Source organism: Equus asinus, chromosome 6 (assembly GCF_041296235.1).
Source record: "Equus asinus isolate D_3611 breed Donkey chromosome 6, EquAss-T2T_v2, whole genome shotgun sequence".
Classification (NCBI taxonomy): domain Eukaryota; kingdom Metazoa; phylum Chordata; class Mammalia; order Perissodactyla; family Equidae; genus Equus; species Equus asinus.
This window is the reverse complement of record NC_091795.1, coordinates 99,659,174-99,683,900: the sequence shown is the minus strand read 5'-3', so window position 1 is coordinate 99,683,900 and position 24,727 is coordinate 99,659,174. Positions and strand designations below refer to the sequence as shown.

Below are 24,727 nucleotides of genomic sequence, written 5' to 3'. Positions count from 1 at the left end.
CCTTGTTTAAACATTTATTTATTTTATTAGTAGTAGTAATCTAGGTTTGGAAAGACTTTTGGCATAAACCGTTTCGGAAAAGCAACAGGTGGAAACCTTGTGTAAATCTTGATTGTAGTAGTAATGTCACATGGATGTCACTTGCACAGAACATTCTTACTAGGGCTTGTGTGGGGTAGTATTCTAAATACGAAGAAATCAGATTCTGGGTTAATTGGAAGCCTCTTGCCACAGAGCCGTGCTAGAGAAAAAGCGGATTCTCTTTATTGTGCACAAATACGTTAAATTAAAATTTATATTTACCCTGAAAAAAAAGAGATGTATTTCTCCAATTTTAAATTATTTGCATTTCAGGAAAAACAACAATAATAAAACAACAGTCACCATAAATACTAACGTAAAAAACTGAAAACCAGAATTGTAAAGTTGAGCTCCTATATTGTTAAATATTGTCCATCACTTTTAGGCTTAAAGGAATAAGCCTTGTATTTTACATTATTTTAATACAAGTCACAAGAGTTTGGAACTGTTGCCATGTGGCTTTGACTAAACCGCAGGACCTCATTAGCACCAGAGAACTAATAACTTTGCACTGGTCTTTGTGGGAGACCCCTCACCCCCGTCCCCCGCTGTACTTAGAAATAACAAAACAAACCCACTGGGATCCCAGTGAAGCTGCCTCAGAACTGCAGGAGTGAAACCAATTGTTTCTGTTATCTTTTCAGAGGACTGCACATTATTTCCTTCGGGACACTATCTTGGCTCCATGGGAAGCGAAATAGCTGCCTTTTTAAAGGCAAAAATTCCCCCTTTGTTTTCCAAATGGACACAATTTTCGTCCATTTTACCCACGATAGTGGAGGCGTATTTTTTAAGAAGTAGGGTTTTGTCTTGTTCATCTGGGCATTTTATATTCTGTGAAAAGATGTGTCCCCAACGTGACTGTGATGTCAGCAGGCTTCAGGCATCCTGTGCAGCTGAGAACGGTCCCTGGGGGCGGGGTGTGCCCCGCGGGGCTGTGCAGTGCCTTGCGCGGATTATAGTTCTATCATTACACATCTTTCTTTGAATTTTCAGTGTTTGCTCCTCAAATTTCAAATACTAGTGAATGCTTTCTTTTTTATTCTTACAGTGTTTTCACAAATGGAAGATTATTTATTCCACCTACAAAAATTATTATACCCAAATTTAGTCTGACGGAATGGAATAGCGTGCTGGCCATGATTGGAGAAAAAGTCTTTCCTCTGGGAGGTGTTCGAAAGTAAGTCATTCTCTCTCCTGCGGGAGACCTGGTCACAGCAGCTCGTTTTGTGACCTTCTGTGGAAATGCCCTGCCTGGACCAGCAAGGGCTAAAATGAGTCATCGTGAATCTGATTTCAATTGTTTGAAGCTGACAATATTTCCCCAGTGTTTGTGTCATACATGTTCAACCATTTTCTTTCATGTCCTCATTCAACAAAGTTCATTGAGCATCTGCCACGTGCTAGGTGTGGTGAACACAGTCTAACAAGACAGGGTGGTGCCCCCTGAGCCCCTACTGGGTGGGCCAATGATGAGTGTGTCCTTAGCTGCTGCTGTTGGTTTATGGAGGCCTCTCGGCTGGTCTGGAGAAGTCAGGGGAAGCCACGTGGCGGGGGCCCATGTCTGAGCTGAGACTTGACTGATTAGCATGGAGATGAAGTCCAGGTACGAAGGAGGCAGAGTGGTGCAGTGGTCACTAGCGTGACCTGGAGCCAAACCTGGTCTCTACCACCTGCGTCCTAGTCACCTCAGGGACATGCTTAAATTCTTCTTCTTCTTTTTTCTTTTTGGTGAGGAAAGTTGTTCCCTGAGCTAACATCTGTTGCCAGTCTTCCTCTGTTTTGTATGTGGGATGCCACCACAGCGTGGCTTGATAAGTGGTGTGTAGGTCTGTGCCTGAGATCTGACCCTGTGAACCACAGGCCGCTGAAGCAGAGTGTGTGAAATTAATCACCACGCCCTCAGTGCTTAAATTCTTGAGACCTGTTTCCTCATCTGTAAAATTGGAAATAATAGTAGGACCTACTTCTAAGAGTCGTCATATGTGTGAAGTACTTAAATAGTGCTTGGTGTGTAGTGAGGGCTAATGATTATGATTGTGAACAAGCATGGAGTTTTGGGGGGAATACTATGCTATTAGTTATACTCAGCATTATTGTGAGGGAAGTAGCTAGACTTGAGGCTGGAACAACTGTCAGGGATCCAGACCAGGAAGGTCAGACAGGCCAGGCAAGGCGCTTGCAGTCTTGTAGGCACTGGGTCCTGTTTGTGTGGACAAAGCTCACTGTGCCCGTCATGACAATGGATTGAGGGTAGGGGTGGAGAGAGGCGAGGTGACCTTGGGGGTGGAGAGAGATGAGGTGGTCATAGAGTTGGGGAGAGGTGAAGTCACCTGGGAGGTGGAGAGAGGTGAGGTGACCATGGGGGTGGAGAGACACTAGGTGGTGATGGGGGTGGAGAGAGGTGAGGTGACACTGGGGGTGGAGAGAGGTGCTTAAGAGGTTGTCATGTTAAGTCTTGGTAACTACTTGGTTAGGAGGAGAGGTGAGGGAGAGGAACCCACAGGATTCCTGATTTGAGAAACTGAACCAATGAGGTTCTTTTCTGAGGTGGTGAACACGATGCTGGTTTGGGTGTTGATGATGGATTGAAGGGGTCAGTATGACATGCCTGTGGGACGTCCAGGTCTGGGCTGCGAGTTTTAGATTTGGGATTTGTTAAGTCAGTGGCTAGAGAGTGGAGCTGTGTGTGGTGAGACCCCCCTGGAAGCCAGCCCAGAGCAGGGGCACAGCTCAGATGCTGCGGGGACCTCAGTGGGCTCCTTGTCACCTCATGGGAATGTGGGTCCCTTGGAGGCAGATGAGATTTCTCACAAGAAGGCAGAAATATCAAATAGTTTAAGACAAAGACGATAGTCGTCTAATAGTCGTCTTCTAATCAGTTCTTTTATTGCCTGGCCCCTTTTCTACCCACAGGTGCGGTTTTAGGCGTCCTCTAAGAGGACCCATTTTCCTCTGAATGGGTGCCCTAGAGCATCTCTCCAGGCTGCCGTTGGTGCCTCCTTTGTGGCCCTGAGGCCTTGCCTTCTCTCTTTCTCTCTGGCCCCTGGGTGTCTCCCTGGACTAGTTGGTGCTTGATCCGCCTTTGCCCCCGGATTTTGAGTTCCCCTTGGCCCTGTGCTCTGTGGCAATGGAGTAGCTGGCCCTTCGCCTGTTCCCAGTCTTGGGCCCTAGAACCAGCTTGGGCAGAACTCTTGGGAGTAGACTTTGCAGCAGGAGAGAAGGGAGCCCACAGAGGAGGGTGTACACACATGGCAGTGGGGAGGCGGGCAGACCAGAAGGCGTCAGCCGTGGGAGCAGGGCAGAAATGCCTCCACGGGCAAGGACGCCAACAAAAGCCACAGATGAGTGAGACGAGAACTGGAATGTGCTCTCAGGACTGCCCTTAGCAGGTGGCCCAGAGCACTTTGAGGTAGAAGCCAGGTTGTGTGGGCAGGGCTTGAGTGAGGGGTGGGGAAGGGGAGGTGGGAGTGTGGGGTGGGTGTGGCTGTAAAAGGAGGAGAGAGGACAAATAAGAAGAGATCCAATCATTGCTTGTGAGGGCTCCAGGCAAACTCTTTCTTATCAAGGAGTGTAGGAGACACATTTCTCTCCTGAGGGTAAAGCCCCAGGGCATGGGGAGGGTGAAGATGAAGGAGAGTATGGAACAATTGGAACAGAGTCCTGAGCAGATGGAAGGCCTGTGACCTGGGTGTGCGTGGAAGAAAGGTCGTCTCTGGTGAATGGAGAGGAGAATGCGGTCAGCGAGAGCGATGGGGCATAGGGGCATAGGTGTGCTGAGCAGGGTGGAGGGCCCAGCCAGACCAACCTGCAGGACTGCGTGTTCTCACCCTGGCAGCCTGGGGTGAGAGAGGGCAGATGGACTCCTCCACAGGCTGAGTGTGGGGAAGGACAAGCAGGGGAGAGGCGCAGCGTGTCAGCCAGGGTTTAAGGCGAAGCAGGTGGAGACAGAGCTGGCTGTGGAGCGGACAGGGACGGTCGGGTCTCAGACAACGGGCCTGGCTGTTAGAATGGATCAGAGGGAGGGAGCAGTGGAGAGCCGGAAGGCTGAGAGGTTGCAGGCAGCGGGGTTAAGACCTTGGCGCTGGGAACATCGCTGGGGTACTGAGAAGGCCCCATAACCTGGAGTGGGAGTGAGTTGAGAAAGTGTAGGAAGACCCAAGTCTTTACAGCTGAAAAGTAAGGAAATGTGGTATGACGCTGAATGTTAGAGGGACCGTCTTTATGGAGAGTAATGGTCCCCAGATGGTAGGCAGTGGGGTAGAAGAGCAAAAACATTTACTGCGATTTCACTTTCTTGTCAGTTAACTCTCTCAGGGGTAAATGGAAATATCAAAGATTGATTTACAGTCCACAGTCATGATACCAACAATGAAAACTGATGTATTGACTTGTGAGTAGGATGTACTGTGTTGGGACGTTTCGAGCGATGGGATGGTCATTAACCCAGCAAGGACAGTGCATACCAACGGGGCCCTCAATGCCCCGGGGAAGGTAGATGTAAGAACATTAGTTCTGTAAATGCCCAAATAATTCCAGAATGCGGTGATAAATATTAGCGTTTCATTCTTAAAGCAATAGAGACGATGGTGTGGAGGAGATAGACTTGTGTATCCTTTGGTGAGAAGCCACCAACAGTAGTGGAATTAGTCACAGCTTTCACATATGCAGTGCTGGTGGAGAAGCTGAGAGGGAACATCCTTCTCCAAGAGAAGAAAGCGTGGAAGTAGGAGATTTACGGGGAAAATAGGACATTAGATCAGTAGGCTTCTTTCTTTTTTCTTACTGGACTTAAATTAGTTCTTTATGCTTGAATTTAGAAAAAGTGCAGAGCTTGGAAATAAAAGAAATGCTTAGAAAGTACAAATAGTAAGCTTGAGAGAGCGACGTACTATGCACAGAACAGCCTTTTTTACTATTCATGTATGTGACGCCTGTGAACAGAACCTACAGCTAATGTTCAACAGACATTTGGAAAGTCCTTTGTGCTTATCTGTGTTAATCATTCCTTGGATAATGTTAATATGGTTCAGCGGAGGTTTCCGCTACACTTCTTTCTTGTGTCTGTTGGGAACAGCCAAATTCTCAGCGGTATTAAAATTAGTTGATTTATTGGATAGTTTTGAACTTTTGGTATGATATATATAGTCCAGAGAAATCTGTAAGTAAAATTGTGCGTGGGTCTCTGCGTGAGGAGTTAGTGCTGATCTTGGTGTTAGAAAAATGTGCTTCTGGTAGACATTGGTTGGGTGCGGATTACGCGGTGAGCACCAGGCTGAGCTCAGAGACCCAGCCCGTTCTGCTCACCCCACTGAGCTGGTTGCCCAGCAGAGAAGACAGACTCCAATCAGTAATTACAGTGGGGCAGGGTGTTTATGAGAGGGGAGCACAACCGGGGTGGAGCCAGTCCAGGCCTAACCCCAGAAGAAGAGACTTTTGCTCCAAGTATGAGACATGAGTAGAAATCAGGGCAGGGCTGGGCCAGGGAGAAGATGAGCAAGGCACTGGCACGCCCCTGTGGGTGGGCACCTCCCCAGATTTGCACCCTGGTGCCTCTCTTGCCTCAGCCTGGTCTCCGGCCTGTGTGGGAAAATGCAGTGTCAGTGGAAATGCCTGGACGTGGGAGCCAGACACGTTCCAAGAAAGGACAGGCAGTTAGCGTGGCTGGAGGAAGGTGAGGATGGAAGAGGATAAACTGTCCACGGTTCCACTGTCCTGGGTTCTTTCCATGTTAACTGCTGGACGGAACAGGTGATGAGCCGACCCTGAGAGACTCTTCGAGTCTTTGAAATACAAGGATTTCCACTCTCAATTTTCAATTCAATCCCTATCTGTTGAGCACGTACTGTGACCTCACTGTTCTGTCCACGCTTTTTTGCCATCCATGGACCCTTTCAAATTGAGCTCTTCCCTCTTTCTTTAATTCTGTGAAATTAGTCTCCATTATTTCTACACGTATTTCTTCATTTCCGCTTTTATTTTAACATTTTGGGGATTCTTATTGTCTGAGTGTTGGCACTTCTACTCATCCTTATTTCTTAACTTTTCTTTTATTTCTGTTTCTTATCATTCTCTGCCTCCTTCTGCGGGAGTTCCTCAATTTTATCTTCCAAACAGTAATTTATGCTTATTTCTTTATTTCTTATTTCTTTTAGAACATTTTTCATGCTTATGTTAAGTTCTTGGTCCATCTGTTCCAACACTTCTGCTTCTGGTGAGATCATTCAAACACCCCACCCGTGAGCCCTACCATCCAGTCCGGAGCCTGGCTCGGGTGAAGGTGCTCTCCTCAAGGCCACAGCCAGTCAGTCCCATCGTCTCCCTTAGCCCCTCGCCTGCTGAGGGCATCTGCTCTTCCCCAACTTACTCCTGGGGCCACTTGCACCTGCTGTCTGAGCCCTCCACTATCCGAGCACTGATGGCCCACGGTGACGGCAGGAGAAGAACAGAATTCCAAGCGTTGTTTTTTGCGTTGAAGCCTGTGCTCCGTGTCCCAGGGCCGGCTCTCCAGTGGTGTCTCACGTTACCTCCTGTCTTGACGTTTTCTTTCCATCGCTCCTCCATGGTTGATCTAAGGCAGCAGTTCTCGCATGGGGCCCCAGGAGCAGCAGCATGGTGTCAGCTGGCACTTGTTAGGAGGGAGTGCTCTGCCTCCTCCCAGACTCATGAATCGGAAGCCCCATGGAAGGGTGGGCCTGGTCCCCTGTGCTTAACAGCCTCCCAGGTGATCCAATGCATCAGGGTTTGGGAGCGATTGTGGGAGGATGAGTTGTGTGGGCTCCACCTTCTCGCTGCGCCCTGCTTCCCTTCTGCTCCCCGGTCCTGTGCTGGCTGCTGCAGTTTGTGGCCGCAGGTACACCCTCGCAGTGGCTCTGTCTCCTCACACAGGTGAGGCCTTTCCTCCTCACAGCCCATCCACGATGGTCAGCTTACTGTTGCTAAAACACAGCTCGTCTCCCACTCTGCTAGGAAATCTCTGAGCACTCTGACTAAATCGGTGATAAATTCCTCTCCCTAGAATTCCAGGTTCTAGAAGTCAACATTCCAGCTCTGTGTCTGCCTTTCATCCTTCAGGGCAGTCAGCCCCCTGTGTTCCGGCTTTTTGCGCAGACCCCTTCTGCTACCCCATGTAGCTTCATCCCGTCTTCACATGAGGGATCCCAGCCACCCTTCACACCCCACTACAAATTCTCCCACCTTTGGGAAGCCTACGGTTGAGTTTATTCTCTCTCCTTTTGGAACCCCAGCCCTTCCCTGGTCCTATTTGTTTTTATAGGTTTTTGTCCACTTCTGGACTTGGGGAAGCAGTGACTTACTCATATTTTTAACCCAAGGCAATACCTATCTCATTGCCTTATGCATAATAGATGCTCAGCATTGAATGAATTGAATCATTTCTTAAATGAATAAATTAGTGAATGAATGCTTGCTAAAAAAGAGTACAGAATAAAGAGTAGACAAATATTAGTCTTTTGATGCTTATAAAAAGGCATATTATTCGCTAATAAGTGCTGGTTTGTTTTCCAAGTATTGTTAGAACATTATAAGCCAATTTGTATTAATTTTAGCTGTTATTAGTTAAAATTAATTGAATACCAACCAAGAGCTTAAAATGTCCTCAAGGGCCTCTGAACACTTGTATGTAATTAAAAATATATTTTAATTAAAAGATCTGAAAAAGGAAAGGAAGCCTAATCCTGAAAGAGCAGCTCCCACGGGGTTTCATTAGCGCATTTGGACTGCACTTGCTGACGAGCGCACCGGTTCTCCGACAGTCCCCACGCTAGTCACATCGCGTCCAAAAATACCGCCAGCCTCGACATCGCTGGTCTTAAATCTCTAGCCCATTTCCTCTTTCTTTCTTTGCAGATTATTTACAATGAATGGGCATCTTTTGGACAACTCAAAGGATCTGCAAGACCAGCATTTTTACGTGGCGGCAGGACTGGAGTCCTTCAAGTATTTCCCTTACTGGAAGTCCCCAAATGTTCCCAGTGAGGTCCAACAGTGAGCACATTTCATACCTTTCCTTCCGGCCTTGGAAAAATTTGCCTCCCCCCGCCCCACCCCAGTATCTCTCCCAAATATGACCAGTTCAGTTATCGGCTATTTTTCTGCAGTGAAACTTGATATTCTTATTTTATATGTGATACAGTTTTGGATTTTCACAATTAGGCAAGGAGGAGCTACTGTTGTGTGGTTTATTCACAAGGACAGTAAGATCTCGTGTTGAGCCCCTTGTCTTTTCCCGGGAGTCTTAGAGATCCAGAGTCTAAATGTGCAAAATAGTTGCAGAACTGGCCCCAGGACACAGTTACGATAGCCCACGCTCCATCCAGCACGGCGTTTTGTCCTCTTAGTTTGACTTGCTTTTCCTTGTCTAAAATACAGAGTTTGTGTTGGCGGCAGTCTCTCCTGGTGAAAAAAGCAGTGATTTTTATGGTACTCCTGGACCTGGCTACCAGGGTGCTCACTGTGTGTGTATTTATGGACACAGAAGCACGACTAGAAGGAAGATGCAGACGTTGGTGGGAACTCTGTCCTGTCCCCTGAGATTTGTCTGACAGTTGTCTCTTGTCAGGACGGTTTGCTGACTCCACTCATGCCGTCTGCAGTAGGCCCATGAGCACCTGTGATTAATGCATCATGTTCTCTTGTAGACTTACGCCTGAGGGAGCCCGGTGGCTTTATCCTGAGGCAGAAAAGCCCAGCATTTGAGTTCTGACCTGCTTGGCAGTGTCCTGCATGGATGCTCTCTTAGCCATGGGCAGCCTTCCCTACCTGTCTGCAGAGAGCCCGTCCCACAGTTCACTGTGGGTGAAGTCCCCTGGCGAGGTGGCCTGATTTCCGTTCTCAGGGCATAGTTTCATTTGACGCTTCCTTAATGAAATGTCAGAGTCCCTCTCACCTTTGCTTCTTAGGTTGTATTTGTGTGTAAATCTGCAATATTTCCTACTCCAAATACCTGTAGAACTGTATAATCCAAAACAGTTTCCTAACCTTTCTGTTACTGTATTGGCCAGAATACAGTAGATCCATAAGCCTCTTTATTGGTCTGGGGCCCTCAGCAGCCACAGCTCCGGGTGAGCTCGTGTGTCTGATACTGAGTGTCAGGCCTGGACCTGGCTCAGCGGTGGGTCATGAGGGAAGCTGACCTGCAAAATCAAAGTTCAGAGGAATATGCTGGTCCAAATCTTCAATTTTCTTGTCCCAAATGAAAGCCCTGGGATTAAGGCTGAGGCTGGGATCACTGCCCTTGGGTCAGCTAAGAAGACAGGCACCGGGCTTGGGGTGACAGGCAGGCATCCCTCAGGGATCTCTTCCTAGGGACCTATGGTTCTAGTACCAATTCCAGTGTGTGGAGGTTTTCCCACAACACCAAGCAATGCTTGGACACCAGCTGGGAGTCCTACAACTCAACTCACTTCTAACACTGTCTACCTGGACATAGCATCAAATCCTGCAGGCTAAGTGCTCAGTCCTACAAGACTGCCTCCCTGCCCCCGCTTGTCACCTGTGCTTCTGACAGACCAGCTATAGATTGGAGGTTCTAACGCCCCAATCCATCCCTGCACTGGGTTCAGTTAATTTGCTAGAGCAGCTCACAGAACTCAGAGAAGCATTTTACTGACTAGATCACCTGTTTGTTATAGAAGGTATAACTCAGGAACAGCCCGATGGAAGTGCTGCACAGGGCCAGGTGTGGGGAGGGGCATGGAGCTTCCGTGCTTTCTGAGTGCACCACTCTCCCTGAATCCTCACGAGTTCACCAACCCAGAAACTCTGAACCCTGTCCTTCGGGTTTTATGGAGGCTTCATTACATAGGCGTGGTTGATTAGATCCTTAGCCTTTGGCCTTCAAATTCAACCTCTGGCCCGTCTCCCCTTCTTGGTGGTCAACCCATCAATCACGTGGTCCATTCTTCTGGCAAATGGACTCCATCCTTAGGTGCTTTCCAAAAGTCACCTTATTAACATGATAAAAGACACCTTTATTGCTTTCATCAGTTAGGAAATTCCAGAGGTTTTAGGGGCTTTGTGCCAGAAATGGGGACAAAGACCAATGTCGACGAAAATAATCCATAACCAATCTATAAATGAAAATTTGGGAGAGTTTATTCTGAGCTGAAATCTGAGGACCATGGGCCGGGGCCTTTCTTCCTGAAGGAAGAAAGGGCACCAAAGAAGTGAGGTATACAGAGTGGTTATATACCCCCATACAGGACGTTTCACATATGATTGAAATGTCCCTCCCACAATAGTCACAAGATTGCCCTGTCAGCACAGCCCTTGATGGACACAGCAGGTAGTGGGTCTGCTATCCTGACGGGTGTAGCAGGAGGCAAGTCTATTGTCTCCAGCTGGGCGGTCACAGGTGAGCTCAGCAATCAGTTCCTAGCCTAAGGAAAGATGCTTAATCCTTAAGGGAATGCCAACGTTGGGAGGGGGAGGGAAGTTGCACCTTTATCTCAGGGCCTTTATCTCAATATGCCATAGGGAATCTCTAAAGCAGATATACAATACATGCTCAATGGCCTCAGTCAGGCCCTTTTGGAAAGACAAGGTCAGGCCGAATTAGGTTTACACAAAATGGCTTCCTCATATACTCTAATATATCCTATTACTTGCCATTTTTATTTGTCACCAAATATGTATTTCTTATTATAAATCACAACGTCACAGGGCCCCTTGGCCGTGTGGGCAAGACTTTTAGTTGCATGGGGAATGGGTCCTTCCAACCACCCTTTCTTGCTTACCCTGGAAGGTGGGGTCTCTGCTGGGGTGCCAGGCCCCCCGAGCTGCTGCCCCCCCTCTCTTCAGTGTGTACACGCAGCCCGAGTGTTCCTTTCACAAGACTCCGTCACATGTAATTTTTAACGTGGGCGCCAAGCGCCAGTTCCCACACTGAGGGGAGTTCCTGCTTTCCAGGTCTTGCTGAGACACGAGTTCCTTTAGCTCCTCTGTGGGATTTGGCACCCTCGAATGCTTAGCCCCAGGGGTTATTCGAGCTAGCTGTAGAGTCGGGCCTATTTGAGGGCCTGCCAGGGACCTTGCCCCTAGCTGTTTCTCTGTCAAGTTTTTAATGGTCATTATCTTGAGCAATGAAAAAGCCAGGTCAGTTTTCACGTCAGTGGGGAATAGGCAGCTGGTTTCAGGTAGTGCGGGAGGTGGGCCTGCACCCCTGGCCCGTGCACAAGTGGGTGTGCGTTTGGGAAAGTGGAGACACCACCTGGAACAGCGTCTGCGGTGACCTCATGCCCATGCGGGCTCGTGGCCTCTTAGGGTGTCTACTCTAAGGCAGAGAACGGCTCCCTTTGTCCTGTCTGTGGACGGATGGCCCCACAGAAGTGTGCTGTCCAGGCGGATGGTTAGGGGAGGGTCCTGCCTCGTGCCTGGCGAGTGTGGATATTATGGACTGCCTTCTTCATTGCTGACATCCTAACAGCAGGTGGGTAGAAATACCCTAGGGGCTGATGAACGGAGTGGAATGGGTCTCTCCACTCTGTGTCCCCTGCTCCTCACACACATTCTTTGCCTTTTGATGTTTTTTCCTGTCAGCCATTCGTGTGTTGAACCCTGAACTGAGTCTGTCCGTTGCTTGAGTATCTTTTTCCCTCGTCAGAGCCTCAGGTTTGAGAGTTGACAGAGTTGCTAAGAGACTGAAGTCCTTTAACAGATGCAGGAGGTGCTCTTCTGCTGGAGAACCATTTAGTGGAAGCATTTCCAAATTTGTGTGGCAACGACTGGCGTCAGCTTGGATAAAGAAGGGTCAGAAATGGACGCGTGCGTTTGTACTGTTGCCGGGCAGTTGCACAGGAGCTGTGTGACACGGTGGAAGAGATGGACTGGGTTTTCCTTGGGCTGAAGGCTCAGTTCTTCCCTGCTCAGCTGTGGGGCCTTGAGTAAGGCTCTCGTGTCCTGGAGCCTGGGTTCCTCACTAGCCTGAAGAGAACCATAAGGGTTGCGCCCCCCAGGTCACTGTGAGACCTCCGTGAAGAAAGGTGCTTGTGACAGCCGAAGTCAACTGTAAAAACTTTGAAGATGTTAGGATTTCCCCCCACTATCCTGTAAAAGCTTCAGAGCAGAAGGTGCCTGTAAGCCTTGGGCCAGGCCGCCACTCTGATGAATGAGAATCCACTGGATTTTCAAAGATCTCAGGCAAGGAAGTTGAACAGACTCCCTTTCTCTCTGGGGCTGGAAAACCGTTGGTGTGAGCCTGCATCCTCTGAGGGCAGTAAGCTCCTTCCTCTTGGTCATGCCTCCTGAAAGCCAGGGCTGCGGTCTACATTTTTACACAGTTGTTTTTGGGGGAGCTTTAAACATTTCAGGCTGTCTTTTGTCTTGCAGAAAATACGCGGACATTGAGAAACACTCACGAAGAAAGAAAAAAGTAAGTACTTTTTAAAAAAGGAAAGATGAGAACTGTGATTGATTCTGGCGTCTTCTGCATTGACAAGGACACGTCCCAGGCTGAGGGCCCCAGCCTTGCAGAACAGAGCTTCTCGGCACACTGTTAGGTGCCAGGTTTGCTCCTGCAAATGAGATGGATGAGAAGTTAGGTGTATACCTGGAGCTCAGGGTCTGAAACTAGCAGGCACAGCGAGTTGTTCGTAATACAACACAGGAGGTGCGAAGATAAAAATATATACAGATCTTGTGGGACGGGGAGTGTTACCGGGGAAGGGCCCACTGCCCGATGAGCACAGAAGCCCATGCTATGGCTCTGGCTTTTGAGAAAAGACAAGGCTTTATTGTGAGGTCAATCAGCAAGGAAACACGAGGGAAGACTTTCAAATCTGTCTCTCTGATCCAAGGTTCAGGGCGAAATTTAAGGATTTAGGGGTTGCTAAGCTATAGCTAGGCCAGAATAAGCTGATTGGCTAGTCTCGGATCAGTCCATATATGGTAATCAAGCTGCTGGAAGCCAGGTTTTCCTTGTTGAAGAACTTCTCGCTTTGTAAAGGGCTCAGGTGGCAACATTTCTGAAGATTCTTGATTCTGGAGTCATCCTGGGGCTATGGGTTCCCACCTGGCACATGTGCAGTGCTGTCTCTGTTATTGAGCAAGGTTTGATTAATCAAAAACCTGTTTCAAGGAAGCAAGACTTGGGGCCGGCCCCGTGGCCCAGTGGTTAAGTTCACGCTCAGCTGTGGCGGCCCAGGGTTTCACTGGTTCGGATCCTGGGCACAGACATTGCACCGCTCGTCAGGCCACGTTGAGGTGGTGTCCCACATGCCACAACTAGAAGGACCCACAACTAAAAATATACGACTATCTACTGGGGGGATTTGGGGAGAAAAAGCAAAAAAAAAAAAAAAGATTGGCAAGTTGTTAGCTCAGGTGCCAATCTTAAAAAAAAGAAAAGGAAGCAAGACTAGTTTAAGCTGGTCAGTGTTTGATGTGCTGTTTCAATAGCAGCAAAAGTGAGCCAAGCTTGGCACAGCTGGGAATGGCTGGGGTGGGGCATGGGCCGGGAGGACGACATTTCAGGCAGATCTGGCAGCTGGAGGAAGGCACAGAGGTGAGAAACAGCTCGCTCTGAGTGTGTGTCTGTGCATGTGTTTATCTACACACAATTTGATAGTGCAATATAAAGCGGGGAAAGGATGGTAGGAAGTGTCAGAATTTGAGACTAGAAAGGCAGGTAGAAGCCAGATTTTGGAGCCTGCACAGGTCCCTATCACCTGTTTATGTGATGGTCACAAATCCCTAACCATCTTATAAAAACTGCATTTTAGTGGCTCTGCTGACATTAACATTTATTCAACAAAGCTCTTGAATGCCTACTATTTGCCAGTTCCTAACTTTCAGGCCCTTTTGCTCAAGTCCCCTCCCTCCTGTAATGCATTGGCCTCGAGGTCCCCCCATGTATTGATCTATTCTTTTCAAATATGTAACAGCCAGCCCTTGGATTTGCTTTTCTCCTGTCGCAGCTTGGATTTCATAACCACCAGTTTAATCATTCTCTTGCAAGTAGCTTTGGCTTCCTTTCTCCCATCAACTACTTTGTATTCAGGTGACAAAAGTCCAGTCTCGGATGAGCCCAGCCTTAGCTTTGTCTGCACTCTTGCTGAAGGAGCTCAGTGTTGCTGGAGATGATAATGTGGGGACCTGGATTTGGCCACCCCAAGATATGTCTCTTTGGCATGATGATTATTTGAGCCTAGTTACTTTGCAGACAGGAAAGCAACTGAAAAGTAGAATTTACTTACCCTTTGTAAGAGACATTTACATTGTAAAGGAACTCTCCATCTGTAAAGATATCTCCCTCTGTACCAGGAAGAAGGGGAGATGACTTTATCTCTAGAAATCCTTAATCAATGGGGAAGGCAAGGACTTAAATCTGCATTTGTTTATTGTGCTTGTCTGGTAACCTCCTGTAACTGACTCCCCTCCACCTCCCAACCTTGGCATTTCTTTAAGGATTAAGCATCTTTCCTTAGGCTAGGAACTGATTGCTGCGCTCACCTGTGACCACCCAGCTCACCTGTGACCACCCAGCTCACCTGTGACCACCCAGCTAGAGACAATAGACTTGCCTCCTGCTAGGCCCTCCGAGAGAGCAGACCCACTACCTGCTGTGTCCATCAAGCGCTGTGCCAACAGGGCAATCTTGTGACTATTGTGGGAGGGACATTTCAATCATATGTGAAATATCCTGTTTGGGAGTATATAACCACTATGTGCACCCCACTTCTTTGGTGCCCTTTCTTCCTTCAGGAAGAAAGGCCGCGGGCCATGGTCCTCATAAAGCTTTGTTTAATTTTCTCTTGCTATTCTGTCATGTGAATTTAATTTGTCCTCCAGCCAGACGAACCTGCATTAGGTAGAGGAAAAGTTTTCCTCCCCTACAATAACACAACTGACCTCTTTTCACGTTGATTTCATGACCTCAATCCTTATCCAACCTGCCTTCACTGAAAAAGCCTTACCACTAAAAAAATACCTTTCTGGATATGTTTTGCTAAATTTTGTTAGGGATTTTTGCATGTCTGTTCATAAGTGAGATTAGCCTATAATACTTCCTTTTCCTGTTGTCCTTGTTTAGCTTTGGGTTTCGAGAACCGACTCTATTGCTATTTTGGCAGCTTGTTGAGCTGAAATGATCATCTTGTTGATGCAAATAATCCATAACCAACCTATGAATCAAAATTGGGGTGAGTTTATTATGAACCAAATGTGAGGGCCATATAGCCTGGGAGAGTCCTTGCACAAAGGGAGGGAGCACTGCAAAGAAGTGGGGTGTACACAGTGGTTATGTAGCATCAAAGAGCATGTGTCACACATGCTTGAAATGTCCCTTTTACAAGAGTCACGAGATTGCCCTGTCAGCACAGCGATTGATGGACATAGCAGGCAATACATCTGGTATCTTGTGGACATAGCAGGAAGCAGGTCTGTTGTCTGGAGCTGGGTGGTCACAGGTGAGCACAGCAATCAGTTCCTAGCCTAGGGAGAGATGCTTATCCTTCAGGAAATGCCAGTGTGGGGAAAGTTGCACCTTTATCTTAAGGCCATTTGTTCTGCCTTTGGGACATAGCAAATGCTTAAAGCAGATATACAGTGCATGCTCAATGGCCACATCGGGCCCTTTTCAGAAAAAAATAAGGTTAGGCCAAATCAGCTTTGGCTTCCTCACCCAAATGGCTTCCTCATATACCCCAATATATCCTATTACTTGCCATTTTTCTCAGTCTTATTTGTTTTTGATTTTCTTTCTCTAAGGATTGCATTTTAGTATTAAGTGTTTGTTGAATGAATGAATGAATGAATGAGGATCATTGAGAACACAAATATGATAGGCATGATTCTGCCTGAAGGATGTGCTCCCTCTAGTTGGGATAGACAAACACATGGGCTTATTTCATGATAAAAAGTTTGTATAAATGAGTCACATGTGTAGAATGACAGTTTGTAGGAGAGGATGTCGTCGACCCAGGTGGAGGTCAGCAGACAAAGTGCAGGTCATGAAGTGTCATTCAGAGAAGGTGCACATGTTCCAGGTGGGGACTAGCCTGCACACGTGCACACGCGATTCCACTGCTCAGTTTTCTCTGCTGCCTAAACAGCGTCCTCACGTGCGGGCACTGGAGTTTGAACGATGACATTTAGCATGAATGGAGCAACTTGAAATTCCACACTTCAGTTTGGAAACTGCTGAGCACACTGTTGACGATGTCTGCTGGACCACGGCTTGGTTCATCGTTACCGCTTTGCTTATCTCTTCATTTCTTTGTGTTGTTGTCTGGACTCTGGTCCCTGAGAGCAGGGGTATAACTTTCTTTTCCTTCTATTAAATGTTGTTCTAGTCAGTCTAAACTTTGAGGCCTGTTTGTTCTGATATCGTCTACATTTCTTCTCTTTTCTGGGTCATTTGGGAAGCTTTAGACAGAATGATCACAAACATAGTGTAAAGTGCAATGCAACAAAATGTGTTATTTGGAAATTTCCTATGAAGTCTGTGTGACAGAAGTATATAGCAGCATAGCAAGCACATTTTGTTCTGGAAAATGGAAAGTCCTACAAGAAAGCGAAAGGCATTGATTTTAACAAAGGTTGATGTAAAAATGACTGTCAAGGGGTTCACATTATTTGTGCCTCTTGTATAGAGGTCTACATGATATGCTGATCTCAGAACTCAGTACTGGAAAAAATCCCCGCCCCGTCTGAGGAGTGGGCACGTTGCTGAGAATGGAAACTACTCTGCAGGTGGGCTCCTATGGCTGCGGGAGGCCTGAATTTATAATTAGTCTGAGCAACTATAATATATATAACGATAAATATATTTGTTTCTTTATTTGCTTGTTCCAGATTTTCCATTTCTAGCTTATGAAACTTCTTGTATCTATTTTCTGTGTGCACCACCTCAACATTCTTTTGGAAAGTGGGGAAGATATTAAAAAGTCAACACTAGAAACCCAGGATGGCCCTTTAGTGGGGATATCACCTGCAGCATATGAGGGGCTGTTGTGACCCTTGGTGGTCTTCGAAGTCCAAGATCGTCTGGTGGGCAGAGGAGCAGCTGTCTATAAAAATGGTGCTGAATTTTCTTTTAAATCTGTAAGTGTGTTTGTTGTGTTTTTTTTTTTTTTTAAATGGACATGGAATACATGGCAAAGAATCTTTCTTGACTCTTCCATGGACATATCACATGTGCAGCCCAGAGCTGTTGACCCCCAGGCTCTCCCAGCTGAAAGGGGCATTTGCTGATTCATCCCGTGGCCTGGGGAACCCTTGTATCTGGAGATACAGAGATGAGCAGAGGGTAAGTTTCTGCTGGATGAGAAGGCAGACGTGTCAAGGAAAAGGACAGAGCGATCCCAACAGTCCTCACCCAATGAACTGAATGCCTTCCACTGTTTAAGCCCAAGCCTAGAAGTCACTCCCAATTCCACAGCATCAACCCCCCCACCTGACAGTTCCAGTAGGTCAAGAATCCCTGTTCTATTAAACTTTCAGACGCACCTGTCTCTCCATCAACATTGCGCAGTAGAGTCAGGGAAACACAATACCTGTGGCAGGAAAGCGGGATTCAGGGGGCAGGTTGGAAAGGCAGGCAGGGCCAGGTAATAAGGGTCTGGCAGGCCAGGTGACAACGTTTGTGTTCATAGGGATCCACATTTCAGCAATGAAGGGCATGAAATGAACAGATGTACACTTGAGAATGTCTACTAGTGGTGGAATAAAATGTATGGATTGAAAATAGAGCAAGAATAGAGGAGGAGAGGTCAGTTCTGAGGCCACCACAACGCACCCAGGAGGTGACAGATGGAGCAGAGCAGTCGGATTTGAGAGATGCTGTGTATCATTGATTCTGCAAGGAACTTTTTTCTCCATCTTAACATCTCTGAAATAGGGTGTATCTTATGCTGATGGCATCTGACAACTCTTGTTAGCAGTCGTGTGGCAGTGTCATTTGTTGTCACAGTGAACTTTGCTACAGCTGCTCATTTTACTGTCTCTTCAAGTGAGGTTTGGCATGGTTGGCACTGTACATGCGCATTTAATTGCTGTGTAAATGTCCTTAAAATGATTATGTTATGATGCAAAATTGAAATGAAAATTTATTATATACACAGAAAAGCATGAAGATAGAAAAGCAAGATGTGAATTTGATATTAGTGGGGTATGTTCTTCTTCAATTCTACATAGTTTTGCAAAGCAACAACCAACTCTTTTATGGACCAAAGAAAGGGAGATACCCACATGTAGTTGAAGCTGTCAGCTTCAGTATCTATTATTGTCTAACAAGCCGTCTGCAGACCTAGGGGCTTAAAATAACAGCGATTTTTGATTTCTCTAAATTCTGTGGTTGGCTCAGTGGGTTTGGGCCAGTTTCACTGAGGTTCCTTGTGGGGCCGTGTTCAGCTGGAGAGTTCACTGGCTGGAATGTCTAAGCCAGCCTTACTGACACGTCTCGCAATTGGTGCTGGTTGTCAGGCATTTCTGTCCTCATCCACGTGGTTGCAAGGTTCCAGGAGGTGGAGAAATAGACTCCGTCTCAGCAGAGGAATGTAGCAAAGTGATAATCCCTCTGCACACCAGGAAGCAGTCCACCACACTGGTTTGCATTTGTTACCGAGATAGGTGCAGGGGATTGCCTCCCAAACTCCAGGCAAGAAAGCGCCAGCATCAAAATGTGCGGAGGAGCTTGGAAGGAAATTCCAGGAATAATGGTGGAGCACTGTGTCCACACTGCATGGAAAGGCACAGACATCTTGGACTCTGAGGCAGAAATGGTTTAGAAGAGCCAGACTCTGGATGTAAGGTCTTGGGAGGGTTCAACTGATTTCTGTTACATTCTCCTCTTTCTTTATGTACAAGAGGGATGTGATAAAAATTTACATCTATATAGTTTTAAAAGGGCTTTTTAAGTAAGTAGAAAATAGAACTTCTAGGTAATAAAGAATCTCTGTGGCGTGGTTTAAATGGTTTAAATGGCAACTTGATTTCTTTCTTGGTAGCACATAAAAAAAATAACCATGTGTCTTATGAGTCATGGCGTCTTGAGTCAATGAAATGGGAAGGAACACAATGGAAAAGGGACACAGGCAGGTCTTGATGGCTGTGGAGTATGAGGAAGTGGGAGAGGTCAGGGACGACTCCAGGTTGCCTCGGGGGACAGCTGGGGGATGGTGGTGTCAGGAGCCGAGATCTGGGCTCCAGGAAGAGGAGGTGGATTTTGGTGTGTGTGTATGTGTGAGAAATTGCTTTGCTCTAGATTAGCACATTTATCAAATCATGGCAAAGCAGTCACATGAGAGATGATATTCTTGCAGAAAAGTATTTTTAATGTCAAAAAGAATTTTGTATAACATAAAATAGAGGACAAATCTCCTTTATTTTTCTGGGATTATCATTGTGGATTCTTTAATGAGTAACCCAGTGAACCTTCTTTGGGCCTAAGTGGATGCCTCCGAAGTGGACGAAATCTTTTCTACATATTATGGTAACAGATTTTTTTTCTTAGTAAACTAATTACTACCACCAAGGGAAAGCCATGGTACTTTGAGAGCAAGGCTTTTGGACTCCACTTCTTGGTTGGAATCCTGGCTGTCCTTGGCTGTGTGGCTAGATGTTACTGACCTCTTAGGGTCTCAGTTAGTGAAGCTGATTCTCCTCATCTTTTACTTCCTATTTTTTTCCTGAGATCTCTGTCATCACACTTATTTCCAAGGGCATGAAGTTGTAATTTAAGCTCTTGTAGATACCCCATCCAGAATATTAAAAAAGTTGAAGAACAAAGCTGTTTGCTTCTTATATCTAGATTCCCATTTCGAATGGAATGAAAATTTTATCTTAATTGAGCTGAACCTTAAATTGCACTGTTAAAAATGCTCATTGCCCAAGAAAATGGCAAAGAAATCATATCAGTGCATTTTTACCGATTAGCACATTTGAAATATAGTTCAAAAACGGTCTGTGTTGATTGGCTCAGTTCTCTTGTTGCTTGATGCAAATATTTGCAGATTGGAAAATTCATCATAAGGAGACTGTCAAAGCCTTATATGGCACAATTAACTTGAAACATGACTTTTTCAGTCCAACGAAAATAATTGAATGAAGCTACTCTTATTTAGTTATATCAAATTCAGTTTTGTAGCAACTGCATTTACTGTGAGTTTATATCTATTACCTTCCAAAGAAGTAAGACTAATTTACTAGATATTTAAAATTGCATTCATATGTTAAAATGAATATTTTAGGGTGCAAGCCTCTGTAAAATATCAGTAAATAGTTAATAAGCATTGTATTTATATCACATTCCCAATCAGAATGTTAAATGTTACCTAGTTGTCTTTTGGGCACAGAGCACAAGTGTTGGTAATGAACAGTAAGGAAAATGAGATAAAGCGTTGGTGAGTTAAACTGGGGGGGCGTGTGTGTGCGTGCATGAGTGTGTGTGTGTGTGTGTGTTTGGGGTTGACAACCGCCCTTGGCCTGGCCTGTAGAGGTCAGTGTGAAATAAGTGCTCTGGAACTGACATTTGTGGGCTGATAATGTCAAGGCCATGGCAGCATCACACAGCAATTGAGGCAGTGTTTGATGTCATCTGCTCGCAGCCTGAAGACGCAGCAGTCGGGTTCAAATGTTAGCACATCTTCCGCTTTAGTAATGCTCAGAGCAGGGACCCGTTCACGGATGGAGGACCTGGACACACTTGGAACCAGGACATTCACTTGGAGCCAAAGAAATGCCTTTTGTGGCGACATTTGTCGTCTTCTACCTGAGGACGGATTGACCCTGAAATGGGTTGTTACTGTTCTTCCATTAGACAAACTGTCTCATTCATCCTGAGTTACCTTGGGTGGCTGCCTTTCATGTGCATGAGCAAGAGAATCTGTTACAATAGCATTAAAATATAGCTAGATGGATTGAAATAGGCTCTGGAGGAAAATAATGGTTCTTAACGCACTACAGAGAAATAAACCTAACATGCCTCAGGTGTATTTTCTGAAAATGTTTTTAATAGGAAGAAGGAATAATGAAATCGAAAAGAAGTACCTGTTGCCTTTGTAAATAGAGCTCACGTTAATATCTGAGCGGCTGGAGACTCGGGGGCAGACACGAGTGGGGATCGGAGGCATGAGGCTCATGAAAGTTTCCTTGTGTTTGAAAGCAATAGATTCTGTTTTCCTGCTTAATCTGTTGTTTGCCAAGAACTGCTGTAAATCCGTGTTGCTCTGACAATGAAAAGACATCCAGAATGCCCACTTTATGCCAAGCACTGGGCAAGTAAAGATGCAGGTGGCCCTCGTCCTGTCCTTGGGGAGCTTGCTGGCCAGAGGGAGAGAAGTAGAAAACCACAGGCATGTGACTGACGGTGGAGCTGTGTGTACAGTGGAGGGGAGCCTGGAGGAGGGATTGCTCTGTGTTGGGACAAGACAATAGCGTTGGGTCTTGAAGGATCTGTAGACAAGTTGGCTAGGTACACCAGGGGAAGTGGCTACTCTGGAGAACATGAGAATGTGGAAGCGCCAGCATGTTGGGGAACAGCAAGACGCATGGTGAGGCTGCCCCTGATGGGAATGGGAGGGCAGGCTGGGCCCGTGTGCGTGGCTGTGCTGCTGGGAGTTCGGGCTTCATCCTGGAGGGAGAAAGACCTGGAGAGCCCGAAAACGAGACGCGGCGTTCAGTCACCTCGTGGACCCTCCGTTCCTTCACCTGGGGGAGCCTCTCCGGGCCTCTCGCCTGGACAGCCGCATTTCCCGATGGCTCTCTGTAGCTCAGGATTCCAACTGTGTCCACTCATCGAGTCACCGACATCTGCTTCTAACATTTTTAGAGTACTTCTGTGCACCCAGCAGGCTTCTAAAATCCTTACTGGAAGGAAGTTTTGCAAACCTCACTCGGATCCTCAGAGAGGCCCTCTTATCAGTCCCAGGTCATGTAGAGGCCCTGAGACAGCTGTGGTGAAGGGCCTGACCCCCAGTGGCTGAGCGGGGGGAGGATGACTCTGCAGTTGAGCCCCGACTACATACCAGGCTCCAGACGGTCAGAGGGGTGTCTACAGCCAGTCTGGTGCACAGCTCTTCCTCCACGAGAAAGGCCAGAACCTCAGCTTCACACCGAGGCCTTTTGTGTCTGTTTCCAGTTCTTGTCACACACCGTGTACTAGACACGTGTGCTAGGTGTGGTCTGCTCATACTTCAAATGGTGTGGGTCTGGTCACACTCAGTAGGTGTGCAGGTCTAGTCATATACTTTGTAAGCTCTCAGTGTAATTTTCAGGGGTTTATTACTTTTTTTTTGTTTTAAGTGGACTTATGTCAATATTTTGTTTCTTTCTATAGCTCTTCCAACTGTTACAGTTTGCTCTGTTTAGATAAGATCATCCACTTCAGTGAGAGTCATTTACAGCTGGTTTTAAAGGTAATTAGGTCAAGACACGCAGGAATCAAAGTCGAGTGCAGGGCAGTTTGGTGGAGCTGGAGATTTGCATGTCCTGCCGATGGCACTGGCTTGGAGGGACAGCGAGGACTGCCCTTGGGGAAGCTGTAAACCCCGTGATTGGGTGAGCCACATCACCAACAAGGGAGACAGTCACCCCGGGCCTCCAGCTGTGATACCTGAGAAGGGACATGGCACGTAGGGTCCAGCCAGGGATGCATAACCTTCATCTAATTATGCAGAAACACCGCACAATGCCAACTTCAGATTTTTCCTATAAAACAAAACAGTCCTGTATTCTTCAAAAGTGCCAGTGTCATGAAAGACAAAGGAAGGCTGAGGAATGATTCCAGGTTACAGGAGGCTAAGAAGACACGACACCTAAATGTGATAGGTGATCCTGGACTGGGCCTTTCCTGGAGGGGCAATCCTATAAAGACATTACTGCACAGAATGGGGCTATGGATGGCGGATTAGGTAAGCGTGTTGCATCAAGGTTAACTTCTTGAATTTGGTGACTGTCCCGTGATTCTGTAAGGGTCATCTCCGTCGTTAGGAAACATGTCTTCAGTATTAAGTAGGTCACGTGTCTTCAGTATTACGTACTGAGGCGCTTGGAGGTAAAGGTGCATGATGTGTGCAACCTACTCCTGAATTGTTTAGAAAACGTACGTATTTAACATCCACAGAAGGAGATTCTTGGCCTGTAGAAGCTGTGTGTAGCAACCCCTCACCTTTCCTTGTCTGAAGAATGCCAGATTTTGAGCTCTTTTTTTCCTGCTTTGCCACATCTCCCTCCTCAGGTCATTAAATCAGCAGAGATGTACTGAGCAGCTGTTATGATGGCTCAGCTGAGCACAGGTACATGCTGTGAGCCCACTGTGTGTGGAGCACCAGTAGTGCACAGAGGGCAAGGTCTGCATCCTGGTGACAATATGTCAGGCGTTACAGGGACGCAGCAGAGGGCCCTCTGAGGGCAGGCTCCGACTGCGGTTTGAAGGATGAGAAGTCGTAGGTTAGGAAGCAGGGGAGGGAGGGAGTCCGGTGGAGTGTCTTGGGTAGAAAGGCCTGGGTTGTGCAAAGCCTGAGCAGTGAGGGGTGTGGGCGTGGGAGGGCAGGTGGGCTTAGGGCGTGAAGGTCACCTTGCTAAGCTAGGGTGTTTGAGCACCTTCCTAAAGCTGCGACAACTCCCTTCACTGTTTGAACGATGGGAGTGATCAGGTTCGTAGTCATTCAATGGTCACTTAGTCGTTCAGCTGATAGCTATTGAGGGCTTCCTATGTGCCAGGCACTGTTCTAGGCTTTGGGAATGTGTTATTAGAAAAACAAACAAACCGACAAAGCTGCCCTCATGGAGCTTCCAACATCTAGCGTTGGAAGATAATAAACATCATAGATAAATTATTAGGTTTACGCTAAAGTGCTGTGGGGGAATGTGGGGAAGGATAAGGAAGGAGCCGGGAGGGACAGGGCGAGAGTGGGCAAGGTGGTCCTCACCGGGGAGCTGATGTTGGAGCCTCGACTTGACAAGAGGCCAAACCAGCGTGGCTCTAAGTTTCACTAGATTTCATAGAAATAAGATGTTTTTAAAAACTTCATATACTTAGGTAAGAGATGAGATTAAACAGTAAAATTGGTTTAATGACATTATATCCACTTTTCCCTGCCATGTTACTCCCTGGAAGTTTCTTTTGTTTTGTGTGACTTTCCAGGTCTGTGTGGGGCCACCTCATTTTCATCTTGTCACTGGGCTTGGGGTGATGGGGAGCCGGGGGCCCGACGGCAGAGGGTCTTGTTGGCTCTGTGCTCTTTGCTCTGTATCACGGCTGCTTTTGTCTCCTATGAGGAGGGTGGGTGTGTCACTTTGTCGCTGTCCTTTAAGTATTATTTAAGAGATAATAAAATAAATACAAGGTGTCTTTATCTTAGAGGATAAAGATATGGAAAATCATCCCAGCAAACAGATGTCAGTGATGCTAAGAAGAATCAAGTATGTGTTCAGAATCCCAGCCCCCAGCTCCCTGCAAAATGCAGGCACTGCAGACCAGTGTCCGTTTCTAAAACCAATTCTGTCTGCAAAGACCTTGTTTCCTACGCTAAAGGACACAATTTCAACTTGCAGGAAAGCCCCTTAAAATAGGTAGCAAGATTTTGCTTGGTTGTTGTATATGGGTGAAGGGCTATTTTCACACTTTAATTTCCTCAAGGACAAAAATCTGGTAGTTCTTGTCATCTACAATATATTAATGGTACAA

At 46.8% G+C, this 24,727-nt stretch overlaps 1 protein-coding gene across 1 annotated transcript in view; it reads left to right on the top strand.

Moving 5' to 3' along the window:
- DCDC2C (doublecortin domain containing 2C) overlaps positions 1-24,727 on the top strand; it is a 70,659-nt gene that overhangs the window by 29,324 nt on the left and 16,608 nt on the right. The window contains exons 4-6 of the mRNA XM_070511487.1: positions 1,133-1,261; positions 7,951-8,088; positions 12,430-12,472. Of these exons, the coding sequence (XP_070367588.1) occupies positions 1,133-1,261; positions 7,951-8,088; positions 12,430-12,472 (310 nt within the window). The remainder of the gene's footprint in view (positions 1-1,132; positions 1,262-7,950; positions 8,089-12,429; positions 12,473-24,727) is intronic.